The sequence below is a fragment of the Oncorhynchus keta genome, unplaced genomic scaffold (assembly GCF_023373465.1).
Source record: "Oncorhynchus keta strain PuntledgeMale-10-30-2019 unplaced genomic scaffold, Oket_V2 Un_contig_18713_pilon_pilon, whole genome shotgun sequence".
Lineage (NCBI taxonomy): Eukaryota > Metazoa > Chordata > Actinopteri > Salmoniformes > Salmonidae > Oncorhynchus > Oncorhynchus keta.
Window position 1 is genome coordinate 77,501 of NW_026281065.1, and position 13,375 is coordinate 90,875.

The following is a 13,375-nucleotide window of genomic DNA, read 5'->3' on the forward strand; positions in this document are numbered from 1 at the left end:
TCCGGGGTTGCATGCAATCAGATAATAGCTTCTCATGCTTTCGCCGAAAACCATTTTAAAATTCTGACATGTTGGCTAGATTCACAACGAGTGTAGCTTTAATTGAGTACCCTGCATGTGTGTTTTAATTAAAGTTTGAGTTGTATCAGTACTATTAGTTGTCACTGAAATTTCCGCTGATGTTGATCGCTGTACAGGGACAGCAGCCGTAAGATTAAGTAATTAGAGTTGTTATGGATTACAGGTAGGACAGTTAAAGTGAAGAGGTTGGTGAAGATTACAGGTAGATGAGGGTTGTTGAGGATGGTTGTTGGAGATTACAGGTAGATGAGGTTGTTGGAGATTACAGGTAGATGAGGGTTGTTGGAGATTACAGGTAGATGAGGGTTGTTGATGATGGTTGTTGGAGATTACAGGTAGATGAGGGTTGTTGGAGATTACAGGTAGATGAGGGTTGTTGAGGATGGTTGTTGGAGATTACAGGTAGATGAGGTTGTTGGAGATTACAGGTAGATGAGGGTTGTTGGAGATTACAGGTAGATGAGGGTTGTTGATGATGGTTGTTGGAGATTACAGGTAGATGAGGGTTGTTGGAGATTACAGGTAGATGAGGGTTGTTGGAGATTACAGGTAGATGAGGGTTGTTGATGATGGTTGTTGGAGATTACAGGTAGATGAGGTTGTTGGAGATTACAGGTAGATGAGGGTTTTGATGAGGGTTGTTATAGATTACAGGTAGATGAGGGTTGTTGATGATGGTTGTTGGAGATTACAGGTAGATGCGGGTTGTTGATGAGGGTTGTTGGAGATTACAGGTAGATGAGGGTTGTTGATGAGGGTTGTTATAGATTACAGGTAGATGAGGGTTGTTAATGAGGGTTGTTGGAGATTACAGGTAGATGAGGGTTGTTGATGAGGTTGTTGGAGATTACAGGTAGATGAGGTTGTTGATGAGGGTTGTTGGAGATTACAGGTAGATGAGGGTTGTTGATGAGGGTTGTTGGAGATTACAGGTAGATGAGGGTTGTTGATGAGGTTGTTGGAGATTACAGGTAGATGAGGGTTGTTGATGAGGGTTGTTGAAGATTACAGGTAGATGAGGGTTGTTGATGAGGGTTGTTGAAGATTACAGGTAGATGAGGGTTGTTGATGAGGGTTGTTGGAGATTACAGGTAGATGAGGGTTGTTGATGAGGGTTGTTGGAGATTACAGGTAGATGAGGGTTGTTGATGAGGGTTGTTGGAGATTACAGGTAGATGAGGGTTGTTGATGAGGGTTGTTGGAGATTACAGGTAGATGAGGGTTGTTGATGAGGGTTGTTAGAGATTACAGGTAGATGAGGGTTGTTGAAGATTACAGGTAGATGAGGGTTGTTGATGAGGTTGTTGAAGATTACAGGTAGATGAGGGTTGTTGAAGATTACAGGTAGATGAGGGTTGTTGATGAGGGTTGTTGGAGATTACAGGTAGATGAGGGTTGTTGATGAGGGTTGTTGGAGATTACAGGTAGATGAGGGTTGTTGATGAGGGTTGTTGGAGATTACAGGTAGATGAGGTTGTTGAAGATTACAGGTAGATGAGGGTTGTTGATGAGGGTTGTTGAAGATTACAGGTAGATGAGGGTTGTTGAAGATTACAGGTAGATGAGGGTTGTTGATGAGGGTTGTTCGAGATTACAGGTAGATGAGGGTTGTTGATGAGGGTTGTTGGAGATTACAGGTAGATGAGGGTTGTTGATGAGGGTTGTTGGAGATTACAGGTAGATGAGGGTTGTTAATGAGGGTTGTTATAGATTACAGGTAGATGAGGGTTGTTGATGAGGGTTGTTGGAGATTACAGGTAGATGAGGGTTGTTGATGAGGGTTGTTGGAGATTACAGGTAGATGAGGGTTGTTGATGAGGGTTGTTATAGATTACAGGTAGATGAGGGTTGTTATAGATTACAGGTAGATGAGGGTTGTTGATGATGGTTGTTGGAGATTACAGCTAGGAGAGTAAAGGGATGAGGGTTGTGATAGATTACAGACAGGAGAGTAAAGGGATGAGGGTTGTTATAGATTACAGACAGGAGAGTAAAGGGATGAGGGTTGTTATAGATTACAGACAGGAGAGTAAAGGGATGAGGGTTGTTATAGATTACAGACAGGAGAGTAAAGGGATGAGGGTTGTTATAGATTACAGACAGGAGAGTAAAGGGATGAGGGTTGTTATAGATTACAGACAGGAGAGTAAAGAGATGAGGGTTGTTATAGATTATAGACAGGAGAGTGAAAGGGATGAGGGTTGTTATAGATTACAGACAGGAGAGTAAAGAGATGAGGGTTGTTATAGATTACAGACAGGAGAGTGAAAGGATGAGGTTGTTATAGATTACAGACAGGAGAGTAAAGAGATTAGGGTTGTTATAGATTACAGACAGGAGAGTAAAGAGATGAGGGTTGTTATAGATTACAGACAGGAGAGTTAAAGCACATCTAAACAACAGTCTAGTGAGCCGACTCAACTCCCAGTGTCCTGAAGCAATCAGCACGTCTCAACAACAGTCTAGTGTTTCCCCCTTCTGATGACCAGGTGGCGAATCGCATCTCTGCATGTCTGGCAGACATATCAGTGTGGATGACGGATCACCACCTCAAGCTGAACCTCGGCAAGACGGAGCTGCTCTTCCTCCCGGGGAAGGACTGCCCGTTCCATGATCTCGCCATCACGGTTGACAACTCCATTGTGTCCTCCTCCCAGAGCGCTAAGAACCTTGGCGTGATCCTGGACAACACCCTGTCGTTCTCAACTAACATCAAGGCGGTGGCCCGTTCCTGTAGGTTCATGCTCTACAACATCCGCAGAGTACGACCCTGCCTCACACAGGAAGCGGCGCAGGTCCTAATCCAGGCACTTGTCATCTCCCGTCTGGATTACTGCAACTCGCTGTTGGCTGGGCTCCCTGCCTGTGCCATTAAACCCCTACAACTCATCCAGAACGCCGCAGCCCGTCTGGTGTTCATCCTTCCCAAGTTCTCTCACGTCACCCCGCTCCTCCGCTCTCTCCACTGGCTTCCAGTTGAAGCTCGCATCCGCTACAAGACCATGGTGCTTGCCTACGGAGCTGTGAGGGGAACGGCACCTCAGTACTTCCAGGCTCTGATCAGGCCCTACACCCAAACAAGGGCACTGCGTTCATCCACCTCTGGCCTGCTCACCTCCCTACCACTGAGGAAGTACAGTTCCCGCTCAGCCCAGTCAAAACTGTTCGCTGCTCTGGCCCCCAATGGTGGAACAAACTCCCTCACGACGCCAGGACAGCGGAGTCAATCACCACCTTCCGGAGACACCTGAAACCCCACCTCTTTAAGGAATACCTAGGATAGGATAAAGTAATCCTTCTCACCCCCCTTAAAGATTTAGATGCACTATTGTAAAGTGGCTGTTCCACTGGATGTCATAAGGTGAATGCACCAATTTGTAAGTCGCTCTGGATAAGAGCGTCTGCTAAATGACTTAAATGTAAATGTAATGTAGTGAGCCGACCCAACTCCCAGTGTCCTGAAGCAATCAGCACGTCTCAACAACAGTCTAGTGAGCCGACCCAACTCCCAGTGTCCTGATACAATCAGCACGTCTCAACAACAGTCTAGTGAGCCGACCCAACTCCCAGTGTCCTGATACAATCAACACGTCTCAACAACAGTCTAGTGAGCCGACCCAACTCCCCACCACCTCAGACCAGTGTCCTGACACAATCAGCACATCTAAACAACAGTCTAGTGAGCCGACCCAACTCCCAGTGTCCTGACACAATCAGCACATCTAAACAACAGACTAGTGAGCCGACCCAACTCCCAGTGTCCTGAAGCAATCAGCACGTCTCAACAACAGTCTAGTGAGCCGACCCAACTCCCAGTGTCCTGAAGCAATCAGCACGTCTCAACAACAGTCTCGTGAGCCGACCCAACTCCCAGTGTCCTGACACAATCAGCACATCTAAACAACAGACTAGTGAGCCGACCCAACTCCCAGTGTCCTGAAGCAATCAGCACGTCTCAACAACAGTCTAGTGAGCCGACCCAACTCCCAGTGTCCTGACACAATCAGCACGTCTCAACAACAGTCTAGTGAGCCGACCCAACTCCCAGTGTCCTGACACAATCAGCATGTCTCAACAACAGTCTAGTGAGCCGACCCAACTCCCAGTGTCCTGACACAATCAGCACGTCTCAACAACAGTCTAGTGAGCCGACCCAACTCCCAGTGTCCTGAAGCAATCAGCACGTCTCAACAACAGTCTAGTGAGCCGACCCAACTCCCAGTGTCCTGAAGCAATCAGCACGTATTCATGATGCCCTCATTAATCACAGAAGAGAAGGGAGAGACAGGAGAACCTAAAGTATGCCCAACACACACTGACTGACACACATACACACGCAACACACACGCACATACACACACACACACACACACACACACACACACACACACACACACACACACACACACACACACACACACACACACACACACACACACACACACACACACACACACACACACACACACACACACACACACACACACACACACACGCACACACACACACATGGGTGCACGAACATACAGACACACAGACACACAAAGCGTAATGGTGTTTGGGGGATTTGAAAGGTGAGACAAAGTGAATAGATACGGAGGATCTTGTAATTAAAAGAATGTTCACTGAATTAGGAGAATGACTGGAGAAATGAAACATATTGATTTCAATTTACAAAATATAGTTCAGCCCCCCCATGACGCCCTTGACAAGACAATTTAGGTCTCTCTCTGTCTCTCTCTCTCTCTGTCTGTCTCTCTGTCTCTCTCTCTGTCTCTCCGCTCTTTCTCTCTCTCTCGCAATGTCTCTCTCTGTCTCTCTATGTCTCTCTCTCTGTCTATCTATGTCTCTCTCTCTCGCCTCTTTCTCTCTCTCTCTGTCTCTCTCTCTGTCTATCTAAGTCTCCTCTCTCACGCTATTTATCTCTCTTTTTCTCTCTCTCTCTGTCTCTCTCGCTCTTTATCTCTCTCTTTCTCTCTCTCTCTGTCTCTCTATGTCCTTCTTCCTGACTTTGTTCATATAATGATAAATCAGGATGATATTTCACCATAATGAGAGAGGGTAATGACAGGAGGACAGAAGGTCAGGAATGGTACAGCCAAGGTAAACACGCATGCATGCGCACACACGCACACACACACACACACACACACACACACACACACACACACACACACACACACACACACACACACACACACACACACACACACACACACACACACACACACACACACGCACGCGCTCTACATGCCAAAGAGATATATGGAAAAAGACATAGAAAGAGGAAGAAATCCTCTCCGAGTCTTAAAATGGCTTGGCGTGCGTGCGTGCGTGCGTGCGTGTGTGTGCGTGCGTGTGTGCGTGTGCGTGTGTGTGTGTGTGTGTAGGAGTATTTCTACCCCTCTACTCTATTAATATCTATTTGTTACCACTGTCTTCTGATTATTCTGTACTGCACTAAAGCATTGTTCCAATTAACCCAGGTTGGGTGTGGCCTTGGTGGGCATTTCAACCCAGGTGGTGTGGCCTTGGTGGGCATTTCATCCCAGGTTGGTGTGGCCTTGGTGGGCATTTCAACCTAGGGGTGGTGTGGCCTTGGTGGGCATTTCATCCCAGGTTGGTGTGGCCTTGGGCATTTCATCCCAGGTTGGTGTGACCTTGGTGGGCATTTCATCCCAGGTTGGTGTGGCCTTGGTGGGCATTTCATCCCAGGTTGGTGTGGCCTTGGTGGGCATTTCATCCCAGGTTGGTGTGGCCTTGGTGGGCATTTCATCCCAGGTTGGTGTGGCCTTGGTGGGCATTTCAACCTAGGGTGGTGTGGCCTTGGTGGGCATTTCAACCTAGGGTGGTGTGGCCTTGGTGGGCATTTCATCCCAGGTTGGTGTGGCCTTGGTGGGCATTTCATCCCAGGTTGGTGTGGCCTTGGTGGGCATTTCATCCCAGGTTGGTGTGGCCTTGGTGGGCATTTCATCCCAGGTTGGTGTGGCCTTGGTGGGCATTTCAACCTAGGGTGGTGTGGCCTTGGTGGGCATTTCAACCTAGGGTGGTGTGGCCTTGGTGGGCATTTCATCCCAGGTTGGTGTGGCCTTGGTGGGCATTTCATCCCAGGTTGGTGTGGCCTTGGTGGGCATTTCAACCCAGGTTGGTGTGGCCTTGGTGGGCATTTCATCCCAGGTTGGTGTGGCCTTGGTGGGCATTTCATCCCAGGTTGGTGTGGCCTTGGTGGGCATTTCATCCCAGGTTGGTGTGGCCTTGGTGGGCATTTCATCCCAGGTTGGTGTGGCCTTGGTGGGCATTTCAACCTAGGGTGGTGTGGCCTTGGTGGGCATTTCATCCCAGGTAGGTGTGGCCTTGCTGGGCTCAAATTGAGTTGCTCTGGCCTTAGTGTAGGACCTGTATCTACTACGCTTTATTCTGGGACAATCCGGATCACTCTGAGTTACAACGCGGCAAAATGTTTACTTGCCGAGGATTATGGGCTCGAGGTGGCTTCCTTGATCACGCGGGTCGCCAGCCGGTGTAAGAAACTAGTGAAAACGCAGAGCGGAATGTTTACATTTTCTATGCAGGTGGCTGGAGGGCGTTTGCGCTCGTTGGATGCATCTCCGCCTTGTCGTTTTGTCGTTATCCGACTGAGCCGGTGTTGCCCGGAGCTCCCCCATCTGAACGTGGCGTCGAAGGAGCACAGCGAGAGGAGCAAGACATTCAACGGTGGCCGCATGTCACTGAGCCGTGGGATGCCGAGGACAACGGCCTCCCAACGAGAGGAGCGGATACCAACAGCACATAGTTTCACCGTCTTGGAGCCTGATCTTCCTGCACCTTCGACTGCGACTGCAGTGCCTACGATGTCAATGTCAACGTCGGGGGGGTTAATTACATTATGAAGGGCAGCTCTGAACAGTTGAAACTGGATTTTAAAGAGCTGATTGACTCTCTGCTAGACACTAACAAAAGACACATCATATCTGCTCCTGTGTCCTCTCTGAATCGAGACATTGAACACTTCAGCAGGGATCTTTCTCTTCACAACTGGCTACGTGATGATTGCAGCTCGTTGGGTGTAACTTTTGTTGACAATATTAACACCTTTTGGAAACAAAACACATTTTTATAAGGAGGATGGGATCCACCCAAATCATCTGGGTTCCTGGGTCCTTTCACAGCACTATAAGGAGGATGGGATCCACCCAAATCATCTGGGTTCCTGGGTCCTTTCACAGCACTATAAGGAGGATGGGATCCACCCAAATCATCTGGGTTCCTGGGTCCTTTCACAGCACTATAAGGAGGATGGGATCCACCCAAATCATCTGGGTTCCTGGATCCTTTCACAGCACTATAAGGAGGATGGGATCCACCCAAATCACCTGGGTTCCTGGGTCCTTTCACAGCACTATTAGGCTGCATTGAGACAATGACTTATCAATGACCCAAGCCCAGCTCAGCTAATCCCTACCATCGTGACGCAGGTTCCTGGGTCCTTTCACAGCACTATAAGGCTGCGTTGAGACAATCACTCATCAATGACCCAAGCCCAGCTCAGCTAATCAATACCATTTTGTCGCTGAGTTATCATAATGCTTCAGCAAATGTACATTATACCAGGTAGACACAATGTAACCTAATGTATGCCCCTCTAACTGCCCCGAATGCCTCTGCTGATCCTACAGCTGTTGTTGTACGCAGTAATCATGTGCCTATGAACCAGAAGAGCTGCCTGCCCGTCTGTCTCATCCTGACACGGTCATTACTATGCGACAGCTGGAGATCAAATTTGAATACTGAAACAATGTTGTAAATGTCAGAGAGACAGACAGCAAGATTTTTATAAATCTCTGCTGTTGAAAACTATATGTTCGTCTTAAAGAAATGTGAGATATTGTCTAGATGCCTTTTGTAGGGGAGAACAAGTTTATAAATTGCCTGGCTGGGCTGATGAGATAGTCAGACGGAACAGAATAAATGGGCATTTTAACATCATAGATTTAGACGGTGGTAATTTGTGGAATAGACACTGGTTGGAATGCATTTTTTTAATCCAATCAGCTTTCAGGATTACCCAATGTATAATGTACACCAATGACCTGACCACCCAGAGTACTGCTGAATCATGTGATGTGGATGTGGTTCTCTGAATCATGTGATGTGGATGTGGTTCTCTGAATCATGTGATGTGGATGTGGTTCTCTGAATCATGTGTTGTGGATGTGGTTCTCTGAATCATGTGTTGTGGATGTGGTTCTCTGAATCATGTGTTGTGGATGTGGTTCTCTGAATCATGTGTTGTGGATGTGGTTCTCTGAATCATGTGATGTGGATGTGGTTCTCTGAATCATGTGTTGTGGATGTGGTTCTCTGAATCATGTGTTGTGGATGTGGTTCTCTGAATCATGTGATGTGGATGTGGTTCTCTGAATCATGTGTTGTGGATGTGGTTCTCTGAATCATGTGATGTGGATGTCTAAGACCTAAAGACTCGGAACACAGTTAATGACTAGGCTTCTGTCCTCTTACCTGCATAGAACTCTGGACTGTAGACTGCACCGATCGACTGGGTTCAACTTCCACCTGAAGAGAGAGAGAGTGGAGAGAGAATCAGAGAGGAGAGAGACAGAGAGAGAGAGAGAGACAGTTAATGACTAGAGCTTCTGAGAGACCTGCATAGAACTCTGGAGAGAGAGAGAGACTGCAGAGAGAGAGAGAGAGAGAGAGACAGAGAGAGAGAGAGACAGTAACAGAGAGAGACAGAGACAGAGAGAGAGGAGAGAGAGAGAGAGAGAGAGAGAGACAGAGAGAGAGAGAGAGAAGAAGAGAAGAGAGCAGAGAGTAACAGAGAGAGAAGAGAAGAGAGATTCTAGAAGATAAGAGCAGAGAACAGTATCAGAGAGAAACCCCTAACAGAGAGAGAGACAGAGAGAGAGAGAGAGAGAGCAGGAGAGAGAGGAGACCGAGAAGGAGATAAAAAATTAAACTGAGCAGCTGTTGCAGGATAGAAGTGAAAATATTCTAGAAGATAAAGGCAAAACATATCAGTGGTTTTAAACCCCTCCCACAGAGGCCCGGTGAGTCTTAAACCCCTCCCACAGAGGCCCAGTGAGTCTTAAACCCCTCCCACATAGGCCCAGTGAGTCTTAAACCCCTCCCACAGAGGCCCAGTGAGTCTTAAACCCCTCCCACAGAGGCCCAGTGAGTCTTAAACCCCTCCCACAGAGGCCCAGTGAGTCTTAAACCCCTCCCACGGAGGCCCGGTGAGTCTTAAACCCCTCCCACAGAGGCCCAGTGAGTCTTAAACCCCTCCCACGGAGGCCCGGTGAGTCTTAAACCCCTCCCACAGAGGCCCGGTGAGTCTTAAACCCTCCCACAGAGGCCCAGTGAGTCTTAAACCCCTCCCACAGAGGCCCGGTGAGTCTTAAACCCCTCCCACAGAGGCCCGGTGAGTCTTAAACCCCTCCCACAGAGGCCCGGTGAGTCTTAAACCCCTCCCACGGAGGCCCGGTGAGTCTTAAACCCCTCCCACGGAGGCCCAGTGAGTCTTAAACCCCTCCCACAGAGGCCCGGTGAGACTTAAACCCCTCCCACGGAGGCCCAGTGAGTCTTAAACCCCCCTCCCACAGAGGCCCAGTGAGTCTTAAACCCCTCCCACAGAGGCCCAGTGAGTCTTAAACCCCTCCCACAGAGGCCCAGTGAGTCTTAAACCCTCCCACAGAGGCCCGGTGAGTCTTAAACCCCTCCCACAGAGACCCGGTGAGTCTTAAACCCTCCCACAGAGGCCCGGTGAGTCTTAAACCCCTCCCACAGAGGCCCGGTGAGTCTTAAGCCCCTCCCACAGAGGCCCGGTGAGTCTTAAACCCCTCCCACAGAGGCCCGGTGAGTCTTAAACCCCCTCCCACAGAGGCCCAGTGAGTCTTAAACCCTCCCACAGAGGCCCGGTGAGTCTTAAACCCCTCCCACAGAGGCCCGGTGAGCCTTAAGCCCCTCCCACAGAGGCCCGGTGAGAGTCTTAAACCCCCTCCCACAGAGGCCCGGTGAGTCTTAAACCCCTCCCACAGAGGCCCGGTGAGCCTTAAACCCCTCCCAGAGAGGCCCAGTGAGTCTTAAACCCCTCCCACAGAGGCCCTGTGAGTCTTAAACCCTCCCACAGAGGCCCGGTGAGTCTTAAACCCCTCCCACAGAGGCCCGGTGAGTCTTAAACCCCTCCCACGGAGGCCCGGTGAGTCTTAAACCCCTCCCACGGAGGCCCGGTGAGTCTTAAACCCCTCCCACAGAGGCCCAGGTGAGTCTTAAACCCCTCCCACAGAGGCCCGGTGAGTCTTAAACCCCTCCCACAGAGGCCCAGTGAGTCTTAAACCCTCCCACGGAGGCCGGTGAGTCTTAAACCCCAAAACCCACGGAGGCCCGGTGAGTCTTAAACCCCCCTCCCACAGAGGCCCAGTGAGTCTTAAACCCCTCCCACGGAGGCCCGGTGAGTCTTACCATTTGCATAAGGATTGACTGTCTTCTTATTGGTCATTACCCGTGCCGTTGCATTGTTGACCTATCACAGACAGGCTTGTATCAGAGCGTTTCCAACAGCAGTCAGACACATATTAAAACCCAACAGTACGTTGGGTTCTAGAGAGCAGCATGCTGTCATATCATTCCTACATCAATGTGTCCCCCAAACCCTTTTAACTTGGTTGGGTTCTAGAGAGCAGCATGCTGTCATATCATTCCTACATCAATGTGTCCCTTTTAACTTGGTTGGGTTCTGGAGAGCAGCATGCTGTCATATCATTCCTACATCAATGTGTCCCCCAAAACCCTTTAACTTGGTTGGGTTCTAGAGAGCAGCATGCTGTCATATCATTCCTACATCAATGTGTCCCCCAAAACCCTTTTAACTTGGTTGGGTTCTGGAGAGCAGCATGCTGTCATATCATTCCTACATCAATGTGTCCCCTAAAACCCTTTTAACTTGGTTGGGTTCTAGAGAGCAGCATGCTGTCATATGATTCCTACATCAATGTGTCCCTTTTAACTTAACAGGTCACACATAAGTAGTAAAGACTTCAATACAAAGCTAATTAACAAAATATTATATTTTCATGGTAAAAGATTTACAGCTTAATACTGTTCTGATCCTCAAAAAAGGAGATGAAACGTAAAGACAAACAATCAAACAGCTGTGTTGTAATATGGAGGAGGAGGAGGAGGAGGAGGAGGAGGAGCATGCAGAGGAGGAGGAGGAGGAGGAGGAGGAGCATGCAGAGGAGGAGGAGGAGGAGGAGGAGGAGCATGCAGGAGGAGGAGGAGGAGGAGGAGGATGCAGAGGAGGAGGAGGAGGAGGAGGAGCATGCAGAGGAGGAGGAGGAGGAGGAGGAGCATGCAGAGGAGGAGGAGGAGGAGGAGGAGGAGGAGGAGGAGGAGGAGGAGCATGCAGAGGAGGAGGAGGAGGGAGGAGGAGGAGGAGCATGCAGAGGAGGAGAGGAGGAGGAGGAGGAGGAGGAGCATGCAGAGGAGGAGGAGGAGGAGGAGGAGGAGCATGCAGAGGAGGAGGAGGAGGAGGAGGAGGAGCATGCAGAGGAGGAGGAGGAGGAGGAGGGGAGGAGCATGCAGAGGAGGAGGAGGAGGAGGAGGAGGAGGAGGATGCAGAGGAGGGAGGAGGAGGAGGAGGAGGAGCATGCAGAGGAGGAGGAGGAGGAGGAGCATGCAGAGGAGGAGGAGGGAGGAGGAGGAGGAGGAGGAGGAGGAGGAGCATGCAGAGGGAGGAGGAGGAGGAGGAGGAGGGGAGGAGGAGGAGGAGGAGCATGCAGAGGAGGAGGAGGAGGAGGAGGGAGGAGGGTAGGAGGAGGAGGAGGAGGAGGAGGGAGGAGGAGGAGGAGGATCAGGAAGAGGAGGAGGAGGAGGAGGAGGAGGAGGAGGATCAGGAAGAGGAGGAGGAGGAGGAGGAAGGAGGAGGAGGAGGAGGAGGATCAGGAAAGAGGAGGAGGGGAGGAGGAGGAGGAGGAGGAGGAGGAGGAGGAGGAGCATGCAGAGGAGAGGGACAAGAACGATCAGGAGGAAACAACTAACAAACAACATGGAGAAGGAGGAGGACAGACATGTTTGGAGCTGCAACATCCAGTCATCTACCAGAGTAAGGAGAACCATCAGACAGACACAAAGCGACATTTAGCATTCACACTCCACCTCACCAAGCCTGGAGCGTCATAGCAACAACAATCAGAGTCATCAACCAAATCAAAACAGAAATCAAAACAGAAATAAAAAAACTGATCAAATCAACCAATCAATGAATCAGTCAATCAATCAAGTCATTCCAGCTTGAAGTCAGCTAACAGAAGGGAAAATAATAAAAAAAAACAGGATGCATTGTGGTCCAAAAACACAATCAACGGGTTCCACAGTCCCAGAGTAGAGGTGCAACGAGTCAGTGCATGTCTCAACCAATCAGGTGGATCACGCATCATCAGTCATCATCACGCTAGCAGCTAGACTGAGACACTGAGTGGTAAAACACGCCATAACACACAAGAGAAAACATACAATCAGAACACAGCTTCAAGAAACAACCAACTCAACCACAAGCCAAAAGAAAGTCACGTGAATTTGAGCGTAGCGAGCATTCGAGAAAGAGTGTGTAAGAGAGAAAGGTAGAGAGATAGAGAGGTAGAGAGATAGAGAGGTAGAGAGAGGTAGAGACAGAGACAGAGAGGTAGAGAGAGGTAGAGAGAGAGAGAGAGAGAGGTAGAGACAGAGACAGAGAGGTAGAGACAGAGACAGAGAGGTAGAGAGAGGTAGAGACAGAGGTAGAGAGAGGTAGAGACAGAGGTAGAGACAGAGACAGAGGTAGAGAGGAGGTAGAGACAGAGACAGAGAGGTAGAGAGAGGTAGAGACAGAGAGGTAGAGAGGTAGAGACAGAGAGGTAGAGAGAGGTAGAGAGACAGAGGTAGAGAGAGAGACAGAGACAGAGAGGTAGAGAGAGAGTAGAGACAGAGACAGAGGTAGAGAGAGGTAGAGACAGACAGAGGTAGAGAGAGAGAGGTAGAGACAGAGACAGAGAGGTAGAGAGAGAGGTAGAGACAGAGACAGAGAGGTAGAGAGTTAGAGACAGAGACAGAGAGACAGAGACAGAGAGGTAGAGAGAGGTAGAGACAGAGACAGAGGTAGAGAGAGGTAGAGACAGAGACAGAGGTAGAGAGAGAGGTAGAGAGAGAGAGGTAGAGACAGAGACAGAGAGGTAGAGAGAGGTAGAGACAGAGAGGTAGAGAGAGAGACAGAGAGGTAGAGAGGTAGAGACAGAGACAG

General features: G+C 49.4%; 1 protein-coding gene across 2 annotated transcripts in view; it reads right to left on the minus strand.

Moving 5' to 3' along the window:
- LOC127920253 (RNA binding protein fox-1 homolog 1-like) overlaps positions 1–11,186 on the minus strand; it is a 46,524-nt gene extending 35,338 nt beyond the window's left edge. The window contains exons 1-2 of one of the 2 annotated variants that reach the window (XM_052504111.1): positions 10,560–11,140; positions 8,602–8,655 (exon numbers count right to left, since the gene is read on the minus strand). In XM_052504111.1, coding sequence (XP_052360071.1) covers positions 8,602–8,655; positions 10,560–10,597 — 92 coding nt within the window. In that variant the 5' untranslated portion in view covers positions 10,598–11,140. Of the gene's footprint in view, positions 1–8,601; positions 8,656–10,559 lie in introns of both variants that reach the window. The other variant, XM_052504112.1, reaches the window with a different exon arrangement.
- Positions 11,187–13,375: the final 2,189 nt, after the last annotated feature.